The sequence below is a fragment of the Amborella trichopoda genome, chromosome 1 (assembly GCF_054954075.1).
Source record: "Amborella trichopoda isolate Santa Cruz 75 chromosome 1, AtrichopodaSantaCruz75HAP2 v2.0, whole genome shotgun sequence".
Taxonomy (NCBI): Eukaryota; Viridiplantae; Streptophyta; class Magnoliopsida; order Amborellales; family Amborellaceae; genus Amborella; species Amborella trichopoda.
This window is the reverse complement of record NC_142336.1, coordinates 39,908,127-39,920,730: the sequence shown is the minus strand read 5'-3', so window position 1 is coordinate 39,920,730 and position 12,604 is coordinate 39,908,127. Positions and strand designations below refer to the sequence as shown.

The following is a 12,604-nucleotide window of genomic DNA, read 5'->3' as shown; positions in this document are numbered from 1 at the left end:
TCCATATATGACCTTATCTTGTAATATGAGATAAATTTCATACCGTAAAATCATGTAGTGTGGTACCTGGTCTTTCTTGATTCATTGCATTTACAATCGTTTAGCTATATTGGAAGAACACACAATTGATGGATAATATATTCGTATTCACTTCTTATGTCGCGATGTGTCCAGCTCTTTGGTATTTGGATTCTTTATTGTATCACACTATAAAGAAAAATGTTTTCTTCATCCCATCATTTTAAATATCACAAATTTGATTCTCCTATTGATCTTTAGCTTTTCTTTGTTACCTCCAAGCCTCTCTATGTACCCTTCATTTCGAAGAAACTAAAATGCTTTTATAGGTATTGTGTTTCATCTTCTTTCTGCTATTTCCAAATCGAACATTTTTCATACAGAGTGTCATATCTTGCAAACTTTGTATTTCATCTCTTTGAAGTTTTATTATAATAAACCATATGCATGGCACACCATAAAACCCCAAATAATCACATCAGGTGATGATAACAAAAATACATTGGTGGGGAGTGAGAACATGCAAAGCCTCCAAAACTACAATCAGCCATCAGAAGAATTTAATACATATATCGACAAGGCAAAACTGGGGGGGAAGATAAAGCATCTATCACTAGTTCTTATCATTCTGACTAAAGCCAACATTACAATAATAAACAACAAATTACAACATATCTTACAAAATGATGATAACAAGACAAAAGCATTCAAGAGACTTCCCTACATATACCTAATCTCCACTAATATCTATAAGATGAGGTAGGTGGCTTTTTGTGCTCACTTCTTCCTTGCTAGAGAGAGGAACAGTGGATGCAATCCATGGCCCAGAGTATCCACTTGTTGGGCCCTCTGTGGACAAAGTCTGGCTCTGGCTGTCTTGTGAAATAGTTATAAAAGCCTTGAACCTCCATTCCTCACTTGTAGAGCCAGACCTTGGTAGTGGGGCCTGCACATTGGCATTTCCTTCAAGCATGCTCACAATGGCTGACATAGAAGGGCGGAGCGTGGGAGAAGGGCTTGTACACAGTAAGCCCACATTTAGCATCTTTAGAGCTTCATCTTTGGAATAGTTTGACCCCAACTCTAGGTCCACTAGCTCTAGGAGGTTACCCTTCTCTTGTAGCACATAAGCCTGCAATTTACAAATAGATATCTGTAATCCAAAGTGGTTCTAAGAAATAAATGAATGTTTTTCTAAGAGCTCAACAGCAAGGGAGGTCTTTTATTTCTTTTCCCGGTGGGTTAATTGGGTTTGAACCGGTGCAACATTGAGTGTCTCCCAGTTTGAATTGTAATGACCAAAACACGGGAGTCAGACGAGAATACTGAGAAAATTACTATGAAATAGCTCGATGAATGGACCATATTGAAATGTGCATTGGAAGTATTCAATTTCATCGTAAAAATAAATTTCGCAATCTGTCGTCGTTCATAAGAATTTCAATCATTTTGGAACAAAGTAATCTTTGGAAATCTATTAATTTGCTTTCTCCTCATAAATAGGGAATGAATGTCATGATCTTCATCTCCCCAAAGAAACAATGGTAATCCACTGATACTGTCAGTTATGATAAGTTGAAATATCAAGGGTACTCCAATAACTTGTATTAGTTTCATTTTTTTGGGGTACTCCAATAACTTGTATTAGTGTGTTTTTTCATTTATTTGGGATGAGATATAGTTAACTATTTGTACTAATGAAGGACACCCAACTCATGTAGTTGCCCCATTTTGGACATTTATAAATAATGATTATACTTTTCTTATGAAAACTGAATTTCTCCCCCAAACCATTGAGGTTTATTAGAAACCAAACCAAAATGAAAAGTTTGAAGATTGATGTTATAAGAGTCCAGTTACTGTCACTGGAAAAGCCATGGCAATCAACTGACAACCCTGAATAGACGTTTCATGGTCCCCAACAGTAAATTCTCATCATTTCCAACATAGTCAAGGATTGAGCCAAGTGTGCAGTTCAAGTACCATGAAATAGCTTTCAAACCAATGGATTACAGATTTAAGTTCCAGATTAACTAGAAATGTAAAATAATGAAACTTTATGGAATCAAATCATATACTGCCATTTTATGAACAAATGTGACAGAAGACATCACTATCATCATTTGGAAATTTGGCCTGATGTAAAAGATTTTTAACAACTACTTGCGACTTGCACGTGAAAAAAGTAAACGTATAAAAGCGAAATAGAACATGTAGAGACTTGTGTGCAAATAATAAAACTTGAAACAAGCATACATTAGAGCAGGCAACTAATGTGAAAATAATAAAACTCCAAACAAGTATATATCTTGCATGTGTATGTGCATGTGTGTGCACTCTGTGAAAAGAACACGCTTCCTGAGTTGCATACCCAATCTAAAAGATAAACACAGTCCTCCTTTGGCTTGTAATTTGTGTTGCTCTTCCCGCTCACTATCTCAAGAGCCACGATACCAAAGCTGTATACGTCTGCTTTGTCTGTTAGGTAACCTCGCATTGCATATTCAGGAGCCATATATCCTCTGAAAAAAAAAATGTGATAAAATTTAAATGAAATAATCCATGCAGTGAGAACCTACTCGATATTGGATTCTATGAGCTTCCAACTTATGAGTAAACCGGTGCCACACCCCTGGACCATGGGCCACAGTACATTAGGCATTAATCCTAAATGAGAAACACCAGAATAGCCATCCACTGAGCAATCACTCCAAAAGTAAATTTAATGCCAGGTCACCTTTTCAACTTTACTACGGTAAAAAAAAATACCTTATTTTGGATTAACATGAGAAAAAAGTTCCTAAGAAAAATTATATCAGTTGCTTACATTGTTCCTGCGATTCTTGTGCTGATGTGGGTATTTTCCTCTTCATCAAGTTTTGCCAAACCAAAATCAGATATCTTGGCATTTAAATCCTTATCAAGGAGAACATTGGTGCCCTTGATGTCTCTGTGAACAATTTTCAGTCTTGATTCTTCATGAAGATAAGCCAGGCCTCTTGCTATTCCTTTGCAAATCTTGAGTCTTGTAGGCCAATCTAGTTTCAACCGGGACTCGTCTGGACCTGCATATCGCCAAATACACTAAGTCAGATGACTAGCCAAATCGGTTTTTTCAGCATATGAGCATAAACACACCATAAAAGAAGAGATAATGGAAACAAGCATACCAAAGAGAGCACGTGAGAGACAGTTGTTTTCCATGTATTCGTAGATTAGCAATAACTGATTGCCTTCTATACAACAACCATATAGCTTTACAAGATTTGGGTGCTGCAAGGCAGAAATCATGCCAATTTCATTGACAAACTCACGGTTCCCTTGCTTCGATTTAGATGAAAGTTGTTTAATTGCAATGAATGATCCATCTGGCAAGACACCCTTCACACACAAATAGAAACAATGCATATAATTAAACCAGAATTTGAATTATGACGCAAGAGGTACGTATCAGTGAATTAGTTTACAGCAAATTTTCCTCTATGTGCTAATTCTGGGAAAATTTAAAAGGAAAAGCAAAGAGTGCAAGTAAAATTTAGAAACACAAAGGGGAAGAAAGAAAATGCTCATTGAGAAATGGCTTGGAAACAACTTTAATTAATATTAGCAGGAGAGAGATTTCTTCCATTTTCTTCTTTTCATAGCGATTGCAGATGTACCTTGTAAACCGGCCCAAAGCCACCTTCACCAATCATATTTGCAGGATCAAAGTTCTTTGTAGCAGCTTTGATCTGTTTTAAGCTAAAGTAACTTGTTTGAAGCTCAAGGCTTCTTAATTCTGTCCAAAAAGAAAACAACAATTGGTTAAATTAATCATATAACTTACAATTCTGACTTTTATTCCTCTTTAACACATCAACTAACTCTTAGATCTTTAAGCCCAGCAAATAAAAAGGTTCAATATCCTGGCCCTTCACTTGTGCAACTCATTATCAGGCCATAAGGAAACAATGCAACATTCTCAGCATAGTTTTGGAACATATATAACCCAAAGAGGTGGCACATCGACATTTCCAAAAATTTTAGGCAATATCTATTCCAAAACTACAAGTGTCACAAAGGATAATATTGAATCCGTCGCTGTTTTTGTCCAAAATCACACCCATTATCCCTCAAACATATTCCCACCATACCTTTGTTCTCTTTATCATTGCCTCCCAAATAGCAATTCATATAAAGGAGGGCCAAAATTAAGAAGACCACAAAGGAAGAACAAACCACAATCCCAACAATAGCTCCAGTGGAAAACTTGTCATCACCATCAATCTCTGGGATAAAATCTAGAAGTATAACACTAAATCAGACACTGGCACTGAGAATATACTTGCCAGTGAAACCCAGAATGATGGTTAGTAAAACTAAAACAAGAGTGACTTACTAGGTGTCACTCTAATGGCTGACACGAGGGGGCCATAGAAACTTCTCCAAGGGATGCTTGTGGTCCCTTTTCCAGCCCAATAGAAGTGGATCTCAAGAGTGTGATCTGTAACATCAGTGGTGAAGGTTCTGTTGATACCGATACCTGGACCCTTTGCTTCCGTCCTTATGTTGAAATCAGTCAGTACTTTCTTGCCCTACATTTCAGAAAATTATTCAATGATACGATGGATAACAAAATAATAAACAACCCACTAGTAAGGGACTTGTTCCTCCACACTGACGGCATCCTCAAGAGCGAGGAATTTCGTAACATTTCTGATTTTTATCTTGTGTTTTTAATGAGTTGTGCCAAATCTCACCTTATTGACAAGGAAAAATAGAAATACAGTATCACAGAAATAAAAGAAGAAGAAAAAAAAGAAAACATTAATGAGACATATTACCTGAATATACACATCAAATATGCGTTTCCCAAGGCTGCTAAAAGTGTGGTCATCAGTGAATTGTATTTCAGCAAAATGGAGGTCAACAGTGTAGCTACCATTCTGGAGGCAAAGCCCATAATATGAAAGGGACATGGCAGAAGCACGTGCCGTACTGTACAACTCAATGTTTTTCTGGGCTAAAAGATTGGACATACTCCTGGGTACGTAAATATCACGAAGAGTACCATTATTGTCCATGAAGGTCCCTGTGCTGCTAACAGCCCACTTCTCCCTTTCATCAAACATACTACTGCCTTTTCCTACCAAGTCTTCTTCATATTCCTCCCCATCAATAGTTATTTTTCTGCCTCCACAATTTATAAACAGCTTGTAATCTGCCACGAATATAATGTCAGGAGCCTAATATCATACCCAACAGAAAGGAAAGACTTAAGTGCCATAATAGCTAGCCTGAAGGAACTAAGACAACAAACATGTACAAGAGAAAGCATGCGCACCTGTGCACAAACACACATACACATACACATACACCCACACACAGACATATATATACAAGATAGGTGATGTGAAGCAGAAAAATAAATACTTACTTTTTGGTTCTACAGGACAAGGGAAACCTTTTCGTAGGCATGGCCGGATTCTGCAGCAAAGAAAGTATCTCAGAAATATATTTCCTTGATTGTCTATAAAAAATAAGAGAATTCAATAAAAGCAGTGTAGTGGGGCTAGAATCTCGAGAATTGGTGAGACGACAGTGCGCTTACAATTTGTCCTGTACAGAAGAGTAGCTTGCAAGCATGTTCCTGGAGAGAAAGAGAGAGAGTTCACAGCAGGAATGGCAAAAACCGACGAAGTGCTTTTTTTTGTTTCTATTTTGGTGACTCAAGTCAAACCAAAAAGGATGATAAAGAAGAACTAACTAAAATTAGCAAGTAATCTTACGGGTCTGAGGATGGACAAATGGTTGACTGAGTAGCACCTATGAAGTTGTTGTTAGATATATCCCTGCAGGAAATCACTTCATCTGTAAGTGTTTACTTTTAGCTTGCCATAGCAACAACTAAAGTCTAAAATTGAGAAATTCCTATTCATGAAAATGAAGTCTGCAACCATTCAGAACACCTTCTCTAGTAGGCTTAGCAGAGGCAACTATCAGCTGTAGTTGCCAGAAAAGATGGAGATATAACCATAATCCTTTCTAGTCATAATAAAGCACACCAAGAATTACAGAAAAGACAATAATGTCACATATTTTTTCAAGTATAATCATTTATTGCAAACCTCCTATCCTATGATTATAGCTGAGAGTGCGGCATTAGTACATGCTTTCTACCTCCATTTACAACCCAAATACTCAACCAATAAGAACGATGAAATGATAAAATACCCACTTTCCTCGTAATATATTATCTTTTCTTCCATCAAAGACTTCAGTTCTGTTGTAATATTTCCATAGTAGAAGCACAATTGGCAGTTATTATGTTCTACTCTTATAAGCAGAAATGAGGAGTGTTGCTGATGTGCAAGTGGAGTAGAGAGAGAGGATGTTGATGATGCTGGAAGCTATCTTTCTATTCAATGTGAGACCTTCTACAAGTAGTTTTGTGTCCAAGACAACATTTTACATTATATGCAAGGCCTCTAAAATTATCAAATGGACAAATAAAATACTATTACAATTATGTTTGTGCACTGCATCATGCTCTCCAGATAAAAAATAATGCTAAATATTTATCTTAAATAAAATACTCTTTATTAGATTTTAGTTAATTGTTCACTCGTAAAATATTTACTTCTATAGCTATTGAATATTAACTTCATTCAACATTTTCTTTAATTTATTGTATTTAATATTTTTATATTTCATTGACATAAAAAACTATTTGAGTCTTGTGTTTTTTATGATAAGTACTTAATGGTTTTAAAATTTTGATTTTTTTGGTCAGTCAAATGCCATCCCTCCTATTTCTCTCTCCAGTTCATGTTATTGATAAGGGAAATTTATCAAATTAGACATTAGTGTTTGAACAATTTAACATCATCATTCTTTCGAACAAATTTCAAATAGACCATCAAATGACACATCAAAATGGTTTTGAAATTTATCAAATTACACTTTGGGTAAAAAGTTAAACAATCCAACTTTAAGTGCATTTTGATAAATTTCCCCATTAAGACAATAGATTTCAACAGCAAATGAGGGCAGTTTTTTAAGGGAGATAGATATTACCTTTTTTGCGAAGCAATTAGAAGTACATTGTGCATCTAATTGTAATAGCGGTATATATATATATATATATATATATATATATATATATATATAGAGAGAGAGAGAGAGAGAGAGAGAGAGAGAGAGAGAGAGGGGGGGGGGAAAGAGAGGGGGCTTGGGGAGGGGGGTGGTTGTGGGGTGTTGAGAGCCCTACTTTATGTATGTGTTAGAGATAGAGGTCTCTACAAAACATTTTATGATGGGCGACCTACTCTTCATATACTTTTGAGAGAGAACCTAAGAAGTTTGAGAATCTTTAAGTTACCGTTTAGAAAGATATTTTAGAAAAAACTGGACGATTTCAAAAGTTGCACTCCTATTTATTCTCCCTTAGAACCTTATATGTAAACAATTGAAGCTACTCTTTTACAAACATGTCTCTATATTCAATGCCTATGTGAGTAATGCAAGAGCTTCAATAAGTACTTAATAATATGGAAATTTACATCTATACTGGTTTTTTAAACCATGATAACGAAAAAGCCCCAAAATAGGACGTTTTTACACGGAAGGATGGGCACCTCAAATTTTTTTATTTTTTGACACATTTGCCCCCAATTCGATGTTTCTAACATCGGACCGCGTTTAGACCTCATTTTTTAAGGCAATCCAGATTGCATTTAGGGCTCATTTTTTGAAGGATTAAGGCGGTCAAATGTTTCTAAGATCGAACGCTCATTTGGACCTCATTTTTTGAAGGTTTAAAACGAACATCAGACCTCATTTTTTAAGGTTTAAGGCATCCAACGTTTCTAACATTGGACCGCATTTGGCCTTCATTTCTTGAATGTTTTAGTCGATGCGATGCAATATGAAGTGGAAATGTTTAGTACTTACTAGATATTTTGTAGATGAAAAATCTCAATGTCAAGTTATATAAAACTTTAAAGAATGCTCCAAAAGTAACAGACAATACATTGAATTCTCTGTGGCCCCTCAAATCCAATAGGCCACTCTTCAAACAATATCTAGAGGCACTGAGATATAACACAACAAAGCTAAACTACAAGAAGGAATTAATGATATTAGGGGCAAATGCTCCCAAGTTGTAAGATATACTAAAAATATGCATAGAACTTGAAATACATACACGTCAGGATCCATTGTCAAAATCCAATCAGGCACATGTCCAGTCAAGTTGTTGCTTTTAAGGTACCTATCTCAAAATGAAGTATAAATTTTGTGTGAGAGATAGACTAATATCTAAACAATCACTCCAAAGAATAAGCCCCAAGCTGAAATTGCAAATGAATCATAGACCACTCAGAAGCAGCACTGAGAAAGAAACTGAGTTTCCAACAGATTACTTACAATCTATCAAGGCGTTGTAAGTCCTTTAAAAAGGGAGGAATTCCGCCAGTCAAATTGTTAAAGGTCAGATCACTGCAGACAATAAATAACATAAGCACAAATAAGAAGAAAGTTGTCACAATAAATGATATGCATGCTACATCTATGAACATAATTGATTGGTTTCCCACAACAAAATCTCTCATTGGAACAAGATATTCGTCCTATGCTAGTAATTTCAGACCTATGTCACTAATTCATATGAAATAATTCTCGACAAAAAGTTTGTGAGGTTTAAATATATGTGTGTGTGGATTTCCATGTTGTGGTTTTAAATGGCAAGATTAAATATATATGTTATTTTTGTCGATATACTTGAATCTTGTGTCTTTAGTTTCTTCTGAAAATAGGAAATTCAGGGATCAATCGGGGACCAAGTTCGGATATGGTTGGCCTGAGCCTGGCTATCAAGAAGGCAAAACATAGCCCAAATCAGCATTTTAAAACCCGGCGTTCTCATCCGGATGGGAATCAGTTGGGACCGAACCGGTTCCTAGATAGTATAAGTCCCAGCTTAGTTCCCCACTAAAACCTCCTATATATATTTTTTTTTCTTTTTTTTCTAAGCTTATATGATGTTTTATCAGGTCTCTTCCAATTCTCAACCCAAAAACCCTTATTTGATTCTTATTTTATTCCATTTATTTTTTAAAAGTTTTAAGATCACTGATTTAGACCTTTCCAAACTCGATCCAGATCATTGATCCAACGATCAGATATGTGGGTAAATGATCTGCCCCACCGATCTGGAGTTTAGACCACCAGCCCAAATACATGACATGAATAGAAGAGAGTGCACATGACAGAAATTGAAAAGAGAGCATAGTTACAGCCCAGAAAGACCCGTTTGGATCCCTGGATTTTTCAATCCGGGGAAAAGTCAATCTTGGAATTGAAATTTCCTGGAATTGAGATGTTTTGGAAATGTTAATTCCTTGTTTGGATCGCATTTGGTAGAAATCAAAAAAATGCAAATTCCCTTTTAGATTGTCCGGAATATCTTTATCTTGGAAATGCAAATTCTTTCTCTCTCTCTCTAATAAAAATTTGAGATAGTTTTTCTCACTAAAATTTTAATACACTCTCTTTAAAAAAGTTAAAATTTGAAATAGTTTCTCTACTTTCTCTCTCTAAAATTTGGTGTAGCTTCTCTCTCTAAAATTTTGAGATACTTTCTTTATCTAAAACTTAATATTTGAGATGGTTTCTCTCTAAAAAATTTTGAGATCATTTCTCTCTCTAAACAATTTCAGATAGTTTCTCTCTAAACAATTTCAAGTAGCTTCTATCTCTAAAATATGATATAGTTTCTCACTCTAAAATTTCAAGTAGCTTCTCTCTCTAAAATATGATATAGTTTCTCACTCTAAAATTTTAAAGTACTTTCTCTATCTAAAACATAAAATTTGAGATAGTTTCTTTCAAAAAATTTTAAGATAATTTCTCTCTTCAAGAAATTTTAGGTACTTTCTCACTCTAAAAGTTGATATAGTTACTTTATCTAAAATTTTAAGATGCTTTCTCTGTAAAACTTAAATTTTGAGATAGTTTCTCTTTCTAAAACATTCAGGTAGTTCTAAAATTTTAATATACTTTCCCTCTCTAAGACTTAAAATTTGAGATAGAGGATTTAAGATATTTTGTCTCTCTAAAACTTAAAACTTGAGATAGTTTCTCTCTCTAAAATTTTCAAGTAGTTTCTCCCTCTAAAATTTTAAGATATTTTCTCTCTAAAAATTAAAATTTGTGATAGTTCCGCTATCTAAAATTTTTTAAATAGTTTCTCTATCAAAATTTTTTTAAATACTTTCTCTCTCTAAATATTTTAATTACTTTCTCTATCTAACATTTGTTATAGTTTCTCTCTCTAAAGTTTTAAGATATTTTCTCTCTCCAAAACCTAAAATTTGAGATAGTTTCTCTCTCTAAAAACTTTTTGGTGGCTTCTCTATCAAAAATTTGATATAGTTTATAATCTCTAAAAATGTTAATATCGTCTTCTAAAACTTAAAATTTGAGATAACTTCTCTCTAAATGTTTCGAGATAATTCCTTTCCAAAATTAATGGAGTTTCTCTCTCTAAAATTGTAAGATACTTTCTCTCTCTAAAATTTAAGATCTGAGATAATTACTCTCTCAAAATTTTTAATATGGTCTCCCTAAAACTTTAAATTTGAGATAGTTTCTCTCTCTAAAAATTTGAGATAATTTCTCTCTCCCTAAAAAAATTTGTATATTTTCTCTCAAAAAATTTTCGTATATTTTTTTTCTCTAAAATTTGATATAGTTTCCCTTTCTAAAATTTTAATATGTTTTCTCTCTTTAAAATTTGGTATTGTTTCTCTTTCAAAACTTTTAATATTTTTTCTGTTCTTCAATAGCAAAGTAGATCATTTCCATGAAATGTCAATTCCACCTATTTTGGTGGAATTGAGAGTTCCAAAATATAGGCTCAAAATGAGCATTTAGGAATCCCACGGAAATCTCAATTCTAACAGATATATCAATTCTAAGCGAACCAAACACGATTGGCCCAACGTTTCTGTAACAATCCTAAATGTAACAATCCTGAAATTTCAAAAAAAAAAAAAAAAAAAAAAAAAAGAAGAGAAAAGATGCTTTTAAATAGGTGATGGTCTGTTTGAGTATGATGGTCCTTGGGGACCATCACTATTTTCAAAAAGTTTTACTTGGTTTAACTTTTGCTTGCCTGTTTTGCTTGCTTGCTTTTGCTTGCTGCTTGTAGCTGGCAACGTCCTTTAGCAGACGTGGTTTTCGTACGTTAAAAGCAGACTTTTAACGCGACACCTCAGGTATGAGGTAGAGCGTAATAAAATAATATAATAATACGTTATAAGAATTTAAATAGGGGAGGTGAGCACTCCTACCCTAAAAATTTTTGAGATCTCTCTCTCTCTCTAGCCGAATTTTATCGAAGTTCCCTCTCAAATATTTGTGGGTAAGTAACATCGTCTTCCTGAAAAATAGTCTGTTTTTAATAAATAGTGATATTTCCGTCCAGGATCTTTATTTTATAAGTTTTGTGTGTAGGTGACCCCATTGTCTAGAAAAATAATCCATTCTTTTTAAAAATGAAATGAAATAATTATTTCTGCTTATTATCATGAATTTTAGGCGCGATAAATTTTATGCGCACGTGACCTCATTATCTTGAAAAACAATCTCATTTTAGAAAATATTGATATCTTCCAATCATGATTATTTTTAGGATTATGATGATTACTTATTGAGTAGCCAAACTCATCAAACTATGGTAAACATTTTTTCAGGATAACTGCGGATTCATTTTGAGTGCTAGTCAAGATCAACCTTGGAAGATACTGTTGTTGTACTAGCTTTCTTTATTTACTTTGTAACACCTCGCCACTGTAAATTTGTCCTATCAATAGATGTATATAAGTTTTGTCTGTCACATCTCAGGAATAACAGTATTGTAAATTCTTGGGGTGTGACAATTATGGTATCAGAGCAATAGGTTTAAGATCCTTAGGAAATTTAAAAAGAATGTACTTAAAATCACATTTATTGTGTGAACAGACAGGGATAAAGTCAAGATCCAGAATGGTTGAGGCCAATATGGAAGGAATTCACAAAGCCTTGGAAAATATGGTTGCTCTAATGCAACATCAGATGGAAAACAACAATCCACCCAGGCAGTCAGTTACCGAAAATGGTGGGAGTAATATCGAACAATTTAAGAAATTAAACCCACCTTCTTTTAAGGGTGCTGTAAACCCACTGGAAGCCGAGGGATGGATTATGCAATTGGAAAAAATATTCGAGGTTATGGAATGTCCTGATGATAGGAAGGTGGCCTTGGCAGTTTTTATGTTAGAAGTTGAGGCACAACACTGGTGGCGAATGGCAAAAGGAGTATTGATCAAAGAAAATTAAACCTTGACTTGGGAAGTATTTCTAGAGGCATTTAATGAAAAGTATTTCCTAGATTTTATTAGAGACCAAAAAAAAATGGAATTTCTAGAATTAATCCAAGGAAATAGGAATGTAGCACAGTACGAGGCCAAGTTTACTGAATTGGCCAGGTTTGCACCACATATGATTAACAATGAGGCAAGAAAGGTAAAAAAATTTGAAAGGGGTCTCAGGCCAGCTATTAGAA

The 12,604-nt window shown here is 34.5% G+C and overlaps 1 protein-coding gene across 1 annotated transcript in view; it reads right to left on the bottom strand.

The window, feature by feature from the left end:
- Positions 1-501: 501 nt before the first annotated feature.
- LOC18437505 (putative LRR receptor-like serine/threonine-protein kinase At1g53440) overlaps positions 502-12,604 on the bottom strand; it is a 33,657-nt gene continuing 21,554 nt past the window's right edge. Inside the window, exons 12-24 of the mRNA XM_088864926.1 lie at positions 8,425-8,496; positions 8,204-8,269; positions 5,787-5,849; positions 5,609-5,647; positions 5,435-5,484; positions 4,842-5,218; positions 4,397-4,592; positions 4,152-4,298; positions 3,678-3,796; positions 3,189-3,399; positions 2,846-3,083; positions 2,390-2,540; positions 502-1,150 (exon numbers count right to left, since the gene is read on the bottom strand). Of these exons, the coding sequence (XP_088721052.1) occupies positions 749-1,150; positions 2,390-2,540; positions 2,846-3,083; positions 3,189-3,399; positions 3,678-3,796; positions 4,152-4,298; positions 4,397-4,592; positions 4,842-5,218; positions 5,435-5,484; positions 5,609-5,647; positions 5,787-5,849; positions 8,204-8,269; positions 8,425-8,496 (2,131 nt within the window). The 3' untranslated portion in view covers positions 502-748. The remainder of the gene's footprint in view (positions 1,151-2,389; positions 2,541-2,845; positions 3,084-3,188; positions 3,400-3,677; positions 3,797-4,151; positions 4,299-4,396; positions 4,593-4,841; positions 5,219-5,434; positions 5,485-5,608; positions 5,648-5,786; positions 5,850-8,203; positions 8,270-8,424; positions 8,497-12,604) is intronic.